The 19,721-nt window shown below is 42.1% G+C and overlaps 1 protein-coding gene across 9 annotated transcripts in view; it reads right to left on the bottom strand.

The window, feature by feature from the left end:
- Positions 1-19,721, bottom strand: part of PPFIA4 (PTPRF interacting protein alpha 4) — a 175,864-nt gene that overhangs the window by 14,522 nt on the left and 141,621 nt on the right. For 6 of the 9 annotated variants that reach the window (XM_061631803.1, XM_061631808.1, XM_061631804.1 and 3 more), the window contains 8 exons: positions 18,009-18,142; positions 15,359-15,525; positions 13,392-13,485; positions 11,282-11,363; positions 8,761-8,961; positions 6,879-6,941; positions 5,521-5,547; positions 4,246-4,421 (listed from right to left, as the gene is read on the bottom strand). In XM_061631803.1, coding sequence (XP_061487787.1) covers positions 4,246-4,421; positions 5,521-5,547; positions 6,879-6,941; positions 8,761-8,961; positions 11,282-11,363; positions 13,392-13,485; positions 15,359-15,525; positions 18,009-18,142 — 944 coding nt within the window. The remainder of the gene's footprint in view (positions 1-4,245; positions 4,422-5,520; positions 5,548-6,878; positions 6,942-8,760; positions 8,962-11,281; positions 11,364-13,391; positions 13,486-15,358; positions 15,526-18,008; positions 18,143-19,721) is intronic. The other 3 variants (XM_061631809.1, XM_061631810.1, XR_009763446.1) reach the window with 2 other exon arrangements.

The following is a 19,721-nucleotide window of genomic DNA, read 5'->3' as shown; positions in this document are numbered from 1 at the left end:
GGTAAGGTAGTACCCTACAGCACAACTGCCAGGGGGCTGAAAGACAATCACCCAATGCTATTATCTGAAAATGACCTTGGAGATAGGATCTGTAAAACAGTGCCTCCAATACCCATCTCACCAAGTCGGCCCAGAAGGATACCATGGTCAATAGTATCGAGAGCTGCTGGGAGATCAAGAAAGAACAACAGGGTTGCCCTCCCTATGTCCTTCTCCTGATAAAGGTAATCCATCAGGGAGACCAAGGCCGATTCAGTCCCATAACCAGGCCTGAACCCAGACTGGAATTGGTCAATAATCTGTTTCATACAAGAGTACTCCCAACTGCTGCACCACAACCCTCTCAATCACCTTCCCTAAGAAGGGGGTATTTGCAACCAGGCGGTAGTTGTCGCAAACCAATGGGTCCAGGGTGGGCTTTTTCAGGAGTGGTCAAATCACCACCACTTTCAGGGTGGCTGGAACCACTACCTACTACAACAATGCATTGCCCACACCCTGGATCCATTCAGTCAAACCCCTCGGCAAGCTTTAATAAACCAACAACGGCAAAGGTCCAGGGGACACTTGCTGGCTGCATCATTGCAAGCACCTTGTCCACGTCATCAGGCCACATCAATAGAAACCATTCCCAAGAAGTTGCAGCAGACGTTACACTGAACACCTCACTGGGGACTACTGTAGATGGGGCATCAAGACTGCTACAGAGGTGAGCAACTTTACCCTCAAAGTGCCTTGCAAACAATTCACAGTGAGGCTCCATTTCCTGGAGTTGATGTCAACAGAAAGGCTCCACTGGACGGCTACTTGAGGATGTGATGGTGGGAGAGAAGTGGGCCTTTTCCCCGCCCTCACTGCCACACAATAGGCACAGTTATGTTTTAGCCATGCCCAATCAGCCTCACAGCACGTCTTTCGCCACTTGCGCTCTAGTCAGCATCCAGCCTGTTTCATTGCCCTTCGCTCACTGGTGGTGCAAACCGGGCTCCACAATGCCTGAGAGGCGCTCGCGGGCAACCGTGTCAAGAACACAATGCACCTCGCTGTTCCACAGTGTGATAAGGGCTTCAACAGGGTCACCTGCTCTATCTACTGGGAACTCCCCCAGGGCATTCAGGTTTCCTGTGGATTCCATTAGTCTCTGGGGCCGGACCATCTTAATCTATCCATCACTCCTGCAAGGGAGGATCGGAGCCATAAGTCTAAACTTCACCAGGAAGTGGTCTGACCATGACAATGGGGTGACATCCAACCCCCCCATCTCTAGATCACCCCTTCCTCCATCTGGAGCAAAAACCAAGTTGAGGGTGTGCCCTGCCCTGTGTGTTGGGCTGGTGACAACTTGAGACAGCCCCATGGTAGTCATGGAGGCCACGAAGTCCTGACCTGGAACACTAGAGGCAGCCTCAGCATGGACATTGAAATCACCCAGCACTATCATTCTGGGCTCCTCCAAAAACACAGCCGAGATGGTCTCTGCCAGCTCGGTCAGAAAAGCTGCCGCACAGCAAGGTGGATGGTACACCAGCAGCAACCCTAGTTTACTGTCTCCTTGGCTCAACACCAGGGCAGGCCCTCACAGCCATCTCTGGTGACAGAGATGGAAGTTCTGTATATCACAGCAACTCCTTCCACCCACCCCGTCCCTGTAGCCTGTGCTGGTGTTATCCAGGTGGACAAAGCTAGGTCAGATCAACCCCTCCCAGCTCACCCACCCAGTCTAAGTAACGCACACCAAATCATGGATGAGTGTGGTCTTATGGTGTACTGATCTGGCGTTCACACAGCACACACAGACCAGTGGGTACAGCAGATGAGCAATGAGGAACCTATCCATGAGAGGAGTGGGAGTGAGGAACAAGGCGTAGATAATAGCCTTGCCCTCATCTTCTATGGTAGTTCACCACCTCCCCATGGCTATACCTCCCTCTACCCATGTCACTGAAATTGGGGTGGCATCACCCATGTTCCTCCTTACTAAGACTCTTCCTAAACACCTGATATGGACTCAACAAGAGCCCACCAACAAAATCTACCTGAACCAATTATCCCAGTAGACCTCTGAGAGAACTGGGAACAGTCAGACCCATTCAATATCTTTCACACAGCGCACATCTACTCCCCCATCTCATGCCCAGGGAGGGCCACAATATGTATAATGTATAGTGTCACAATACATTTAAAATAATGATCAAAACAATTTAAAACATCATTCAATGAAAGGAGGTGACTACCTTCAAACAGTACAACCTCCACAATGTCATCTTTCCCAAAAGTCCAGCCAAAGAGGTGTTTCTTTAATTGCTGATGAAAGACAAAGTGTTGGAGAAAGATGCGTCTTGGTGGGGAGTGAGTTCCACAGTCTGGAGGTCACCACAGAGGAGGGCCCTCATGTGCCACTTCCCCCCCCCACCTCATTTTGTGGTGGAATCATATCAGCAGACTCTCTTGCTCAACTGAATATTGGGGCAAGTTGATACAGGAGGAAGTATTTTTTCAGATATGTGGGACCCAAGTCATACAGGGCTTCATAGGTCAGAATAAGCACCTTGAATTGGGCTCAGAAGCAAATTGGCAATAAAGACCATCTTCCAAAGGCAACTCATATAGAGTACATTGCAATAGCCCAATCAGGAAAGTGCCAGAGCATGAGTCACTGTGACCAGACTCTATCAAATCACTGTAGCTGACAAGCCAGCTGCAGCTGGAAATAGGTATTCCTAGCTACCTAGACCAAGTGACAACAGTAGATTCAGGAGCACCCACAAGCTATGCACCTGTTCTTTCAAGGCAAGTGCAATCCCACCCAGAACAGGTCATCTCCCAGACCCAAGAACCCACCACACACAACGCCTCCATCTTCTCTGGATTCAGTTTCAATCTACTGGCCCACATTCAATTGATTACCACCTCCAGGCAACAGTCCATCACAACTGCCTCTCCTGATCCAGGTGATACCGAGAGATAAAGTTGGATGTTATCAGCATATTGATGACTTCTCACTCCAAATCATCTGATGATCTCTCCCAGTGGCTTCAAACTGATATCAAATAGAATGGAGAACAAGGGTGAACCCTTTGTGAACCTACAAGTCAATTCCCACAGGATCAAGCAACAGCACAACCACTGCAACAGTGTCTCCAACTCCTACCCTATGGAGCTGCTCAATGGTATCAAAAGCCCCTGAGAGGTCAAGGAGAATCAACAAGGTTGGAATCCACATGTCTCTTTCCTGGCATCAATCAGGGTGACCAAGGCAGTCTCAGTGACCTATCTGGGCCTAAGGGCAGACTCAATTAAGTCTAGATACATCGTGTCCTCTGAGCATGCCTCCAGATGCATTGCCACTACCCTCTCAAGCGCATTGTCCGAAAAGGAGATATTAGCAACTGGGTGATAGCTGCTTCTGGGTTTCCCTAAACATCTCCTTGAATAGGGAGGTCTTCTTGAGTTGGGATGCACCGCCACCTCTTTAAGGGCAGATGGTACTTCTCCCTCGTAGGAAGGCATTCACCACACCCTGAACCCAGCTAGTCAGTATCCTTTGGCTCACTTTAAGCATGATGGGCAAGAATCAAGTGTGTAGGTAGTAGGCTGAATCCTTTAAGCAACTCGTCCCCTTTCTCCAGCTGCAACAATTGAAAGAGATTCAGTACAACTAAGACAAAGCTGTGGACTCTTCCACAGAACTAGTGTTAATTGTGCTGTCTAACTCCATGCAAATTAGACTTTAGCAATGCACTGTAACAATCTCAGATCACTGTATAATCACATAACCCAAAATGTGCTTCTGTTCTCCCAGTTACTAATGCTGAAAACTCTTCCTATCCGTTTCCCAGTCACCTCTACTTCCAAAGTTTTTTTGGGTTTTAAGTCCATGGCAAAAATACATAACAATGTTTGCTACCAGTGTTATTGCATAACATGTTGCACTGTATTCACTGCAAATAATAAACACTACACTAGTTTCTTTTTGGCCTTAGTACACTATAATCTAGAATTTCTAATACATATGGCAAACAATGCAAATCAACCTCAACTTTTAACAGTCTGCACCACATCTGTCATCAGTATCCTTCACTTCAAAACAAGAAACCAACTAAAGGAATTTAAATGATATTAATTCAGATTGGAAAAAAAGAGAAAAAAATGGCCTATGAAGCAACACTTAAGTTGGGTGAAACATACCCTACTCTCCTGGGATGAAAGAATAACCCTACATATCTCCTAAGAAAACTTGCTTACCGATGGAAACTGTCCACCATCTTCAGGTGTACTCTAAGATCTTTCTTAGTCAGATGATCCAACATTCGTGCATCCACAAGACACTCCATGAAGTAGCTGCGATATTGTGGGAGACCCAGACTAGGGAGCCATTCATTCCCTATCCACTCATGGTTCATGTCCCCATAAGCCAATGTCTTTAAAAATAAAGAAGAAGAAGAATGTAAAAGTATGTCCCTCAGAAGCATTGACAGAATCTATTGAGATATCTCAGAAATGTAATTTTGAATATTTTAATAAAGATATGGTAATCTCATGTTTTAGATTTAGGACCCTGTTATTAGTTCTGATGATATATACTATCGTGTGTTATAATAATCATCACAGAAAGATGACAGATTCTCACATTGTGGGTGATATATTGGCAACTTGCCTGGATCAAGCAGTGTCCTAAGTATGTTTTAGAAACCTTAGTTACCAATAAAACACAAGGATTTGTGTTGTTTTCAGCCCCTTGGGAATAAATATACCACACAGTACTACAAAGAATAAAGCTGTAAATTATTGTACAGGGATCCTTGGAATCAATGGCCATTCAATCTTTCTGTTACATCTAAAGGCCTAGGACAGTGGGGTTTGTTATACATACATGGGTATGCCTGAAGCAACAAGTTTAAGATAAACCATGGAGCTCACTGAAGGGTTTGGGTAAAACCATTATAAGGTAGAGCTAGATTCTGCATCTACTCTCAGAATTTCCAGTGGCAGGGAAGCAACGTTTGAAAAAAAGGAAGCAGCAATCCCTAGTCATGCACGCTAGGATCTTATTATGCCTGTCTTCTACTAGCCAAATAAGGAAACATCTGATAAGGAAGAAAAGGGCCACATGTATTTTCCCCCTTTATATAGAAATATAATTGAGAATTTAGAGTAGTACGGAATCAGACTGAGAACAAGGACTGCCAGAATTAAAATGAGAAACAGCAGAAAATAAACAGAGTAGGCTTGTATGTTTTGCAATACTATAGCCATAATGGAACTAGGTGCAGCAAGAAATGAATGTTCTTTCATACTTTTCCTATTTGAACCCTATAGCATTAGTAACCAGAAAGTGTAAGAAGGTTTAAGAGCATTCTGAATTTGTCTTCATTGAGAAAAGTCTTCATAGCTTAGTAAAAGCAAGATGATATAATCAGATTCTGGGTGTCACTGTGGAATCAGTTTTGATACATTCTGCCCATTTGCATAGCTTTGTTCAGCTAGGATACAAAAGACAAGATAATGTAGGGGTCTCACCTGTGCCCAACTGCCCTCCTCAGTGTCCTAAATGTAATAATGCAGCATGTCAACAAAACAACAGGTACAGTGAGTTGTCACCATATGGGGGCTGACAATATTTCAGATACAAACAGAGACCCTAGTATGTAGTCAAACAAAATAATCAGAATACGTTTACACACAGACTGCACACAATGACACAGGCATGAAGATTATTTCATTGTGAGGCTCTCATTCTTCACCATGGATAATTTGAAGAAATTCCCTGCAGTCAGTAATTCAAGAATCTCAATAACAAGCAGAAAAGTTGTATCAGACTACACATGACAACGTTATATATTGCATGACTGAAGCTGAGAGGAATATTCAAAACACACAGATAAATAGCAGATGTTGCATTGAAGAAAGGAGCAAGCCAAGCTTGCTGAAGATTGACAGCTTCCATTCCTAAAAGACTTGAATTAATTTGTTTTTCCAATAAATTTATACCATGTATCTTCAACCACTAAAGTACCCTGAGGGCAACAAATACAAAAAAGGATATGCTGCAGATGTGTCCCAGTGTATAGCTCCTAGCTATCTAAGGGTGTGGTCACCACACAAACAGATGAATAGCAAATTGCCAAGCTACATAAGACACATGAATGGGCTTCTCACTATTATTACTACCTGGGCACAGGATTTATATAATACACTTGCTTCTGCTTAAATAAGAGCAAGGAACCTGCCAGTTGACTGGCTGGGCAAAGGCACAGCTTCCACATGGATGCATCTCAAAAGAAAGCCTTAACTGTTATTTATTTTTTATTTATAAGCATTTATATCCTGCCAAACTAAAAATGCTCTGAGAGCATCTTTCAAAAATCAGTTCTAAGATGGTTCCTGCCCTCAGGCTCATAATCTAAAAAGACATTACACACAAAGGAAAAAGGAATAGGAGGGAAAAGGAAAAAGCAAGCTCAAGTTCTTAAAGTTACAGTGAACTAGAATATGTCAGTTGCCATGCACACCAAATGATTTCCTGAATATTGTAGATCGTTTTTATCCGATACAAAGGGACATAATTATTATTTTTCTTAGTAATTTATACCACACCTTTCCAATGGAACAAATGTCCAGGATGGCTTACAACAACTGTTGTTATGGCACCTCAACAAGACTAACAGTGCCTCAAATGAAAAAAAATATATTTATATCAAACAAGTTCTTAGCCAAAACTAACTAGCCTCTCATCAAGGGTGAAGTATGCTGCAAAAGATAAACTGTAGCATTATTACTGAAAAAGTCTTACAGTTTTGATGAGAATGAGCTGGTAGGGGGCTCAGACACTGAAGCACAAATTATACAAGGGAAAATACTACACAAAAGACACTTACAGCTTTGGTTGAAGTTGCCATAGTTTCCATCTCTTCATGTGTGACCCAGACATTTCCAGATGACTAGAGGAAATGAGTAAATAAATTTAACAGGAGGGAAAGATGAAATAAATTAACAGGAGGGGAAGGAACTATTGTAATTTTGTCACTAAAGCATTTTAACCCGAACCCATCTTAAATAAAGCCCTGCTAATTTGTGGATGGAGATAGTTTTCAGTGGCTATGGTAATGACAATGATGCCATGAAAAATCATACTCAAAAACGTCCTGAGTTCTTAGCACATTAAGTTCCTTCAGAAAAATAACTGAGACTTTTAAAGAACAAGGCCCTTTTTCTCCCAAATGGTAGACACTGATTGCCCTTGTTACCTAGCCATCTGAATGGAAATGAAGTTTTCTTTAGAACTGTCAGTCATTAAGAAGCTTGCAATTGTAGCCCATCTGTTTTCTCTGTGTTTCACTGCCCCGCTTACTGTCTGCTGCTCAGTCCTGTATCCTTCAGCCTCCACTGCCCATCCCACATTCTTCCCTTACCTTGTCATGGCCTCTGCTCCTCCATAAAAAAAAGGGATCTGAGTATATGTCATTCCATATATTTCTATTTGTTGCTACTTCTCATCCAGTAAGTGGGGAACTCAAAGCAAGAATATGACTGAGTTTCTGGGAGAGCCAATCACCCTTCAAACAGAGCCAATCCAAACAGTGCCCTTGGAAAATTGTTTATTAAGCTTTTGTATTCCACCCTTCTCAAAAGGAGCCTACGGCAGGGAACAAAAAAATTCATTTTTTAAAAAACAAAATGATATCTCTTCACAACTAATTTTACTATTTCATGGTTGCCAGAAACAATATGTTTTAGTACTTTTCAGCCCCCAAATGCCTGGATGAAAGGGGTTATTCTCACTGATCCTTTGGAAGCCTTGTAAGAAGTCGCTACAGGAATGGGACTTTGAATAGCATCATGGGTGGGGTGTTTCTAGATACCGCACCACCACCCCGCCTTTGGAAGCCTTATAAGAAACTGCTGCCAGACTGGAACTGCAAGTGGGGTGTTTCTAGGAGCAAAGTTGAAACTGTCTAATTCCCTTTTATTTTTGCTATATTGCCAGGAAGTGTAATGTTGCCTGTTAACAGATGTAATGTTGTTATATTTATAATATTGAAAAGGTATTTGTGTTTGCTGTGATTTTGCTATCATTCATTGTTTTATTATTTTTGTTATTATAAAATTGTTTTTGTAATTGCTATTCACTTTGTTGTAAGCCGTTTTGAGCACAATCTTTTGTGGAGTGGCGGCATACATGATGATGATGATCAACACCTTTTATTGCCTTACATAAAGCTGTTTTGAACTGGCTACTGGCGACTACAAGCAATGTGAGGTGGAGAAGTTGCAACTACAAAGCATGGGGAAATTGCAACACCTTCAAGTCATTTTACTAGCAGATCTTGGGGGGAGGAGGGCCATTGGCTCCCATACAGCAGAGCAAATGTGCATGCCAAGATAAATAAGCCCCTTCTGAAAGTCACTGGCTCTCACAAGGTAAAGTAAGGGCTGAGCCTTCTTGGATCATTTTTACAAGTTACACTTGAGGCATAAGACTTACCAGACTTTGCCAGACGGGGGCCTACAATCCTTATCAAAATACTAGATGGTAACTACAGCTTAAGCACCTTTGTGTCTCACTGAAAGGCTCCGCGTTTGGATTTTAGCCCTTCATGTGGAATAAGCAACAGCAGTTTTCTAGCATTAAAAAGGGAAAATCAGTTTGTTAACCTCAGGAATTGCCGCCCTGGGTTCCTGCTGGGAGGAAGGGCGGGATATAAATCAAATAATAAATAAATAAATAATAAAATAAAGAATGCATTATGAAGCACTTACTGTTCTTGAAGTGGGCGGAGCTGAAGGGCTTGTGAGTGACACCATTTCCTGAATTGCCAAACGCAGTTTTAATCGGTGAAGGGCATTACTAATGCCAATCTCCCTCTGTATCTCTGTATCTGACAAGGCAGACATGATAGCTCCACTCTTCACATTGGCTCTGCAGGCTGCAACATACCAGGCAGGCATGCCCACCCAAAGCTACAACATAATAGGCCCCTGGTGAGTTTGTGTTTACATCTCTATTCAGATAATCATGCTTTTACAGAGCAGAACTCTTGTTACAAAAATGTTCAAGTGAGAGAGAAAAAATGGTTCAAGCTGCTTAACGTATGAGGATTGCTAGGGAGTAATGGGAGTGATTTCTCACTATAATGACAGTAGCCTTGATCCAGCATTAGTAGCTTAATAAATGAAACACATAACAGAGGAAGTGAAAAGGCAGTTGTGCTGCAAGATAAAAAGGTTTCCCTTCCATCTTTCTAACTATGGCTACTTCTCTTAATTCATTGCAAATAAAGTGAGAAAATTGACTTAACCAGATAGTAAGTAGCTGCTAGTCTAGTCAATTTTACTATCCTAGAAGAAACTTCAGGCAATTTCTTCTGTTATTAATCATGGATATTATAGCAATCAATATATATGGCAGCCACATCAAAACATACAGTGTATTGCAGAAGTGTTGGTCACACCTTTGGGAGCTAGTTTAGGCTTTTCCAGAATACATTGAAACACTACATTGAACAGAATACATTGAAACACTACAAAACACCTGCAAAAGCATGTTGACCAAGACTGACGGAATGACACAACAATTTAAGTTCATGTATCACAGGCAGTGACAGCTCTGTTTAGTTTCTATGTCTCAGAAAAGATATACAGCCCTGACTTTTGACATGGTGGTATTAGATTGTTCACATATTTTGAAGAACAAATACAATTAGGCTAAATCCTGTACCCACTTACCTAGGAGTAAGCCCTATTGAACCCACTGGGACATCTGAGTAGATATATATAGGATTACACTGATCATTTAATTAAAATTATCTTGGTGATACACCTGTTGGAACTGGCTGTGGCAAATATATAACAAAGAAATAGATGGATAATTGGGAGGCGGAACCCATTATGATAACTGAAGATGGGAAACTAGGTTAATAACTACAATTGATCCTCTTGTGTAAAATTGAAAAGTGGATGCTTTAAATTAACAGCACAATACCGAACCACTGATATGAAACTTCAAAGAAGTTCTTTCAAAATATATTCTACATTAGGTGCACAACACTGACAACGCAATAATTAATTTCAATATATGGTATATAGTGTCTGGTTGCTTGAAAAATCACTGAAGCAAATAATTTGAAGAAATGGACAATAACTTTGTTCCAATTAATTTTTAACACACAACAGCAGATTTCTTAACTGCAGAAGAAGAGATAACAGCATGCTACTGGATACTGGCAAAGTCTTTGGTCTCTGCTTATCAGTTGGTAGAGTAAAAATCTGGAAAATCACAAAAAAGGCACTGCCTTGAAGGACAAATCTTTGGAACTGCCAAAATAACGCTGCTGCACAGTGTTCTTCAGTGCTATAAAATATCTATTTTGGAGGCATAAGGATCTAATGCTATTTTTGGATATAATAAAATGGATATAAATAAAAAATGCTGAAACATTACCTAGTTAAACATAAACAGGCTTTTCATTTATATTTATATTTCCAGAACTTTTATTTATTTATTTAAACAATTAAAATTGGCTTTAATTGTATGTGCATTTTATACATATTTCTCTTTAGATATTCCAAACTGTTGTATTTACATAACTATGTCAGTAAGGGAATCCAAAACATGCACTTTGGGTGAGATATGTTTGCTATTATTCATTAGTACATTTTAAACCACCTGAAGGAAATTCTCTTAAAGTTCTGAAATTTGCCATTATTTAAACATGCAATATTAGAACATAAAAATGTAAGAAGAGCTTTCTGGATAAGGCCAATGGCTCATCTAGTCCAGCATCTTGTTCTCACAGTGGCCCAAGGGAAACCCACAAGCAGGACCTGAATGCAAAGAGCACTCTCCCCTCCTGCAGTTTCCAGCAACTAGTGTTTGGAAACACTGATTTGAAAAGGGCAGAGTCAAATTTTTACATATGAATTTTTATATTTCATCTACCTGGGAAGTTATCACAGTCACCTGGAGATGAAAGTCAATGCAATGACACTGCACCATGAGTCAGCAAAAAGATTTGATGATATCCTGACATCACAAAGTCAATTCAAAGTGAGGACATTTACTTTCTTACTCTGAATGGATAAACATTTTAATCCCTGTTTACATGACAGTTCCATGGAGGGGACACTTTTTGTAGATGAAAGCTTTTCCAAAAAGCACACTCCTGCATTCAGTTCAATCCTAGATAGGAAACAGCTATTATCAAAGTAAAAACATTGTCAGCTAAAAGCTGAGGTCACCTACTAGATACCATTAATCATCTGAAGAGCAAGACAGGCTTACCTCCAACCAGGAGACTACAGTTGGGCCATCCCACTGAGCAAAGGGAATGCCCTTTCTCCGAGCATCTTCCAAAAGCTCATGTCTAGAAAGAGAACCAGTAAGAAGCAATATAATGATTTCCTTGCTTCCTAGCTCTCCACTCCACAGTTCATTGCCTGTGACCTTTTATAGATATAAAAATATTTCTGTATCACTTATGACAGGGAGGGTGTTTTTTAGGATCAGGACCTAAAGAGCAGATGGAAATTTTTGGGGTGTCAGATATGGCTTCTGGATCTCCACTTCCTAGTCTAGTGTGAACACAGTGCTTAAGGGGAAAAATCCAGTTTTCATACAATATGGAAAGGCTGTAAGAGACATCTGAAAGATGTATGCTGTGACCATCTGCACTGGTACTGATAGATTATCTTATTCATGAAAAAATGTTCTAGCCATTTCCCCAAGTTTTACAATGCGGAAGTGATGTTACTGAAAAAGGAAGGAAATGAGAAGCTTAGGAAATTCCTTTCTCTCTCTTCCTCAGAATATTCTACTTAAGCTCCCACCCTACATCTCATCTCTCTAGCGTGTATGACAGTGGATTCTTAAGAGCTCTGGAGCTTCTCAGAGATTCTTAGATACGAAAACCTGATGGAGGATCCCCCAAGCATCCTGGCCCCAAGCAATTTGGGCCCTTGAAAAAAGATGAAGGAAAAATTGATTTCTTTCACTCATTCACACACAACAGGCATTAAACGCAGACCTGGGTGTAGGGAAAGAGGAAAAAGGTCAAGCTCACCTTGCTGCAAATTCCTGAGCTCTTTTCTGTGCCAAAATTGGCTAATGCATGACCGCAGATCATTAATTTGGTATTGTTTTACAATCTTTTGATTAATATACTTTTCACTATTTGATCTTGGGAAAGCAGATTATTAGAGATTCCTGGTTTCATATGGAAAAGTCTTCATAACAGAATCAAAGTGGAAGGGAGAAAAAGTTTGAACTTGACACTGATTTTATAATAGCATGATGTGTATAATCTTATTTCATAAATATAATAAGTGTGTTCTCGAGGTGAGAGGTATTCTGAGGTGGGCTGCCTCCTTCATCCCTCTGTGTTTGATGGAGAGTGGCTGGCTCAGAATTACCCCTTTTCCTTTACTGTGCTCCCTAATCATTCTTTATGTTGTGTGATTTTCAGCTATAATATGGTGATTTAAAATTAATCTTTCTCTAGAGCAAGGTAGTTACAAGCGGAATTTCCAGTCACTTTAAGTGAACTGAACTTGGCCTTACATCATGGTATTATCAAAGAACATGTTGTAACGTTGTAGAGATGTTCTTGACCAGCTTGACTGATCAGGAGCCATGATAGAATGGAATGTACTGTACAAAATTATCAGTAACTATGACAGTAGAATAGTGGTAATATCAGTCAAGCGGACAGATTGACATCAATCCAGGAAGACAGCAAAGACAATGAGATGGGAGGTATCTGTAAAATTATAAATATACATGAATTCATTGTAATAAAGTTATCTGGTTGGTTGGAATTGTTGCAAGAGGGAAGAGCTGTTACGTTACATGGGGAAAAACTTAGGGGATTGGTTAATTGCTGTCACATGCTGTAATTTTAAGGTATAAAAGATCTGTGCACACCATACCTCATTGCAGTCCTCTCCAGACTTTCGGGGGGGGTGGTCTGACCCTGCATATGCTTGTAGAAATAAAGGCCTACCTTTTTGCTTTAAGCCTGTGTTATTGATTACTTAAAGGACCCCCAGCAAAGATTACACAGGATAAAAATAAAAAAAATTCTCCACCAAACCAGCTCTCTCAAAGTAATACACTAGTCCAAATATATTAAACAATCTTCCTCTGCAGTGTTCAGCTGCAGGAAAGGAATGGGCACGTTCTATAGAGCCACTTGAAGACTGTATGGCTGTAATCAAATTTAATAAGCCTGGTTGGTGCCCCACAAGAGAATTTGCCCTAGAATACCTCCCAGAATCCTATATGCCATACAGAGATTCTGAGACCAATGTGCAAAGGTTCCTCGGCAGCCAACTCAATGTTCCTTGAAGGTAGGAAGTTTAAACAGTATGTCTGAAGGGAAAGCAGGCATTCTCACTTTTTTTTGAGTCGTCGGTCTTTTTCTGCTTGAGCTCCTAGTTTGCCCAGACCAAGAGAGTCCTGTATGTTCATCTCTGAATCTATCAACATAACTGAGAAACACAGTAGATAGAGAATTAGACTACAGGTCTCTAGTGACTCACAAAACTAGGGTCACACAAAAAAACCCCTCAAAATCTGTAAATAAAACAATTTAACTAATGACCAAATAATTTTGCATTAGATTTTCTTAGTTGTCCTACTGTCCTTGATACTTTTTAAGTCTCAGTAGCTCAGTAATCTGCAGTAGTATGGGAAGACTACTTAGCTCAATGCTGTCTGCTGCAGTAGTGATGAACTGCTGGTATTTCAGTGTATGGGCAATGTGGATCCAGTATAGCAAACTAGAAGACATTTTCATTCTTTTTAGAGTACTAAAGCACTATGTAATCCCAAAATATTTACACCGACTCTTATTTTTAAACAGTGCATATACAAGCAATTTAATTTCCGATTCTCAGGCTACACAATGTCCAGTTTCAGCACTTACTTCCTGTGGTTTTGCACATCTTGACTTCATCCTTCCCTTTCAAGACTTTTCATTCCCCTGCTTATGATCCTCTCATCACCTGTTGCTCTCACTCTACTCATGCAACAGTGGATACCACCAGTCCATTTTAGGCACATGAACACGTAGATTGCAATTGTAAACAGGATTAGAAATGTGGATGCTCATCTGACTCCATCCTGTAGACATATAGTGTCAGTGCAGGAAAAAAGTGACCTGCTTTTTCCATTTATGACACTTTAGTTTAAGACTGAAGAGCTGAAAGAGCAGCTGATCAGATTAATCCTGTGGCTGATTCTCCTGCTTCTGCCATTCTGCCTTCAGTCATATTGCTTCCAATGTCTCAAAAAGACCTGGTTCACACATCATATTAAACCATGGTTTAAATAAACCTTAGAGCAGTATTCAAATAAATTCTTGCCCTAGCGGAATGGCTTCAACTACTGCAACTGGACTTTATCCCCCTCTCCCCCCACACCATCTCTAAATTTGCTCTGGAGGGTTGGGGGAAAACACAGAAGAGATTTGTGGGGGGCATGGCAGTAGGAGAGAGGGAGAACATTCCATTGCACAAGGAAAAATCTTGTGCTGATGGAATGTTTGACTCGGCACGTTGAATACAACCGTTAAGAGTGTTACATGGCTTAGTATTATAACTGAATCCAGCACAGTGCCTTCACTAGTTTCAGTTGATTAAAGGTGGAGTTTAATGCTGGCAGATCCATTCAGGTTAATGGATGTGACTAATTTAGGTTCATGAATGTCAACAACAGGTCTACTCTAAGTAGGACTTAGTTGACTACCACCCCAAGCCATCAACTTTATCTATTGCTTGTCATTCTCCTCAGAATCCATCTTGGCTACAATCCTACACACAGTCGGGCTACCAAAATCACATTGATTTCAACGTGATTTAAGCAGCCTAAATTCTGCTAAACCTGCAATGTTTGCTTTTAGTGGATCTCCATAGTTTTCTGTGCTGTCTGCTCTCCATCCCCCTAATTCACCCATCCTCATCTCTTCCCTTCTTTGAGCTATGGAGCTTATAATAGCTTGGAAACCATATAAGGATGTTTGACAGTAGTACCAAAGGGAAAGATGTTTTGAATATTCCAAAAATTGAAGGAAAAACACATCTAGCTGGCATCTTCAGTCCTGATCTTGTAACTTCATCTATTTTTCCATTCTACTAAGGGTGCTCAGAGAGAGAGAGAGAGAGAGAGAGAGGGAGGGAGGGAGGGAGGGAGAGAGAGGGAGGGAGGGAGGGAGGGAGGGAGAGAGAGGGAGGGAGGGAGGGAGGGAGGGAGAGAGAGGAGGGGGGGAGAGAGAGAGAGAGAGAGACCTATCCAAAGTGATCATCTGCCCCAGAAACCTGTTAAGGGTAGCCTTCCTTAGAAGGGGTGAAGAGAGCCAAAGACCTTGCCCAGTAGCGCCTTCTCTGCTCAGCTGGATCAAGCGTCCTTTCTCTTTCTTCCCAAACAAGCGCCCAATAGAAGATTTGATGCCTTTCCTTTTGGAACCTTTGTGCAGGGAATCCTGGCTGCTGTTACTGCTGCTGGGGTTACTTGCTTGGTCCTCCAAAAAACTAAAGGATGTGAAAGAAATAGCAAGATGTTCAGACTGTCAGCATTTACAGTGAAGTAGGTGCCATTCCCCTCTTGGAGAGAGACCCATTTCTCCATTTTACCAAAGCATTCCTAAAATTTCTCAAAGTGCATTATCCAGTCATTTCCTGTTTAGGAGGGCAGCAGCCACCATCAACATGTGCCAAAGGACTGCAAAGAAGAAAACTTAGAAACACAAAATGGAGTTCTCCTTGTATAAAGGGTGGGGAACTTTTGGCTTGTCAGCCTAATTATGCTTGGCACAGGTCCCAGTTTGGCCCATGAGGCCATTCTCCACACCCGCTGGCTCCACACATTGTGTTATATGCCAAGAACAGCACTTGCCCACCCACTCAACTACAGTCTATTTTACAGCCATATTTCCATGTGCATCCCTACCATTTAATGAGCATTTCAACAATTAGATCTAATGTCCCAAATCATGCCTCATCCCTTACTAGAAATTTTCTCCATAAAGGAAACATCAGATCATCTACAGGAGATCCTGAAGAGCTATTGCCATCCATCATCTATGGATCTATAATGAAATATGTGCATGCTTGGGGTTTTCACCACTAGTTGAAGACTACAGTACAATAGGAGGCAATAGTGAGACCTCTTTTAAAGAAACCTTCCCTGGACCCAGATAATTTGAACAACTACAGACCGGTGGCGAATGTCCCCTTTTTGGGCAAGGTTTTGGAGCAGGTGGTTGCTAACCAGCTCCAGGTGCTCTTGGATGAAACCGATTATCTGGATCCGTTTCAATCCGGTTTTAGGCCTGGTTTTGGCACTGAAACAGCCTTGGTCGCCCTGTATGATGACCTTTGTCGGGAGAGGGACAGGGGGAGTGTGACTTTGTTGATTCTCCTTGATCTCTCAGCGGCGTTTGATACCATCGGCCATGGTATCCTTCTGGGGAGACTCGCGGAGTTGGGGGTACTGCTTGACAGTGGTTCCGCTCCTACTTCGCTGATCGTCGCCAGAAGGTAGTGCTTGGGGAACATTACTCGACACCCTGGACTCTCCATTGTGGAGTCCCTCAGGGGTCGGTTTTGTCCCCCATGCTTTTTAACATCTACATGAAGCCTCTGGGTGCGGTCATCAGGAGTTTTGGTGTGCGTTGTCATCAGTATGCTGATGACACGCAACTCTATTTCTCCTTTTCATCTTCTTCAGGTGAGTCTGTTGATGTGCTGAACCGCGATAATGGACTGGATGAGAACTAATAAACTGAGACTCAATCCAGACAAGACTGAGACACTGTTGGTGAACGCCTTCCCCGCTCAGATGGTGGATGTGCATCCTGTTCTGGATGGGGTTACACTCCCCCTGAAAGAACAGGTCCGTAGTTTGGGGGTCCTTTTTGACCCTTCCTTGTCTCTTGAGGCTCAAGTGGCCTCGGTGGCACGGAACGCATTTTACCATCTCCGTTTGGTAGCCCAACTACGGCCCAATCTGGATGGCGACGACCTCGCCTCAGTTGTTCATACTCTGGTAACTTCGAGATTGGATTACTGTAATGTGCTCTACATAGGGCTGCCCTTGAAGACAGTTCGGAAGCTTCAGCTAGTGCAGAATGCGGCAGCTAGACTATTGACGAGGACCAGTCGGTCTTCGCACATAACTCCTGTTCTGGCTCGCCTGCACTGGCTACCTATTTGCCTCCGGGCGAGATTCAAGGTGCTGGTTATGACCTATAAAGCCTTACATGGCGTGGGACCGCAATACCTGGTGGAACGCCTCTCCCGCTATGAACCTACCCGCTCACTTCGTTCAGCATCTAAGGCCCTCCTCTGGGTACCAACCCATCGTGAAGCTCGGAGGGTGGTTACTAGATCTAGGGCCTTTTCTGTGGTGGCCCCCGAGCTGTGGAATAGCCTCCCCGAAGAGGTACGCCTGGCGCCTACATTATTATCTTTCCGGCGCCAGGTAAAGACCTTCTTATGCTCCCAGGCATTTTAATCATTTTAATCTTTTTATCTTTTTAATCTTGTAATACTAATCCTTTTATCATCTTATATTTTGTTTAATTGTATTTTGTTTTCATTGTGTCTTATGTTTTGTGATTTTATTATTATGATGTATGTATTTTATCCTATTCTGTTTACCGCCCTGAGAGCTACTTGCTATGGGCGGTATATAAATGCAACAAAATAAATAAAAATAAATAAATAAATTTAGTCATAGTTCCTTTCCCAGTTCTCAGAACGGGATGCAAAATCAGCTTTAAACACATTCTCCCGGAAGCTTTTGTAGATGTTGATCTAGTATGTACTTTATTCTACAGCACTCACTCCTTCCATGTGCCACTTGCCCAACTCAGTTGGAAAATATTTGGGAATACCTTTGTATAACCTCTGACCCAATTGTTCACCTAGTGTAATTGAATACAGTACAGTACACTACAGGCCACTGACAGAAGACACAGCCTCTACTCTCCTCACTTGCCAGCCCCCGATACCTCTTGCCTTCCTCCTGGCTCAGAGCAGGATGTCCAAGCTTCTCCAGCCGCAGGGTCCTGGGTGAGGAAGGAGGAGAAGTCTCACATTTTATGGTGGTTTTATCTTCTCGACTCTCATCTCGACCAGCTGGTGACTGAACAAATAAGGGAAGGTCAGAGTGCAGATCCCTGACCAAACACTTCCCTCCCATCTCTATCTCACTCACCATTGGTATAGCTCACCTGCCAGTTCAATTAAAAGAGAAGGTAGAACAGGGTCACATGCATTCACGAGGGCTGTTGCTCGCTGCATGCCTTAATCCAAAGGCCTGGATGATTGAGTGACAATTATCAGTGTCACTTGGAGTGATGCAGCCCTAATGGGAGGGAATGGAGCCCAATAACAGCAGGAAGGAGGAGACAGGTTGTGACCCATCAGCAACATGTAGCAATAAGGAGACCAGCATCTACCTTCTGGCCTATGCTCTAGCTTGAAAGCAACATATAACCAGAGCTGCTTTTGGTCTGACAGTTCAAACTGCACAGATCTCTGAAGGTAGGCAAGTGCTGACATCGTTTAGATTAGCATATTCTAATTTGGCACTATCAGGTCCAAAGTAGCTTCCCACTGTTATAAGGGCTATCTCTGAAGTACCCATCCATAGTATGTTCTCCACTCTCTGAGGTGGGGGCAGTCAATTTGCTCCCTAAGCCAATGAACAATCCTCAATCAGTGCAATTCAAACACTGACAGGATGGTGATCATGTACCCTGCTTAAGGCTCATTTGCAACAGCAATTGAAGGGGCAGGCTTAAAGACTGCATGCACAACTCAAGAGGAGAGAAATGTGGTAAACAGAAGCTCCGCATGTGTTGAAATAATGTATTGTTCCCACAGACCCTGGCCTGTGGCAAAGCAGCCTCTTTTACTGTCTCTTAGGAATATGTAACAATTCCCATTACTAACATTTTCTTAAGACTTCCACTTCTGTCATGCTGAACTATCAACAGGAAGTCAAGGAGAAACTGTTTTGGGTTTCCCAAAGTATTCTCCCTAAAGTAAATATAATTTGACACAGCCAGCAAGATCAAGGTACTCAAACAGACGGAGCAAACATGCTTCTAGATACTATAAGGCATAGCTGGGAGAGGGAGAATATGATACTGTTTAAACAGGAGTTGTCTCCAAACTCATTTACAATGAGCAAATCACAGGTAGGCATTGAGGCTGAAAGCAGAGACAGATAAAAGTAAGAAGCAGGTGAAAGCATGCAGGGAATGACAGGGGTATGCTGCTGCACACCACTATAGCCAGCCAGGCCATGCTAACTATCATGGAAAGTGGGTTTTGAATGCAAAATTGGTGGTTCCTTCAGAATCCTAAGGCTATGTATGGAGATAATTTTGCCAAAGCAAAGGCAGCGCCTCCTCACATTAAATGCATCCACAGATCAAGTCCCAGTCCTGGTCAATTGGTCAAACAAGATGGATGGGGGGGATTATGGGGAAGGGTCACTTTGCCACCTTCTAAAAAATTAATAACTGGGTGTATGTGCATAACTAAACATCCAAAAAATATGTTTTAGATTTCTCCCTCGAAAAAACCAGGTTTTCATGATGGAGAATTAAAGACTTTCTTGGTTCTCCATGTTTTAAGGGTTCACCTGAGAAGAATTACTTTAAAAACCTAAAAACCTGAAATCAAACCCCCTCCCTCCAACAAGCTTTTAAAAG

This window comes from Rhineura floridana, chromosome 6 (assembly GCF_030035675.1).
Source record: "Rhineura floridana isolate rRhiFlo1 chromosome 6, rRhiFlo1.hap2, whole genome shotgun sequence".
Taxonomy (NCBI): domain Eukaryota; kingdom Metazoa; phylum Chordata; class Lepidosauria; order Squamata; family Rhineuridae; genus Rhineura; species Rhineura floridana.
Note: the sequence above shows the minus strand (reverse complement) of the source record. Positions and strands in the feature narration are given on the sequence as shown.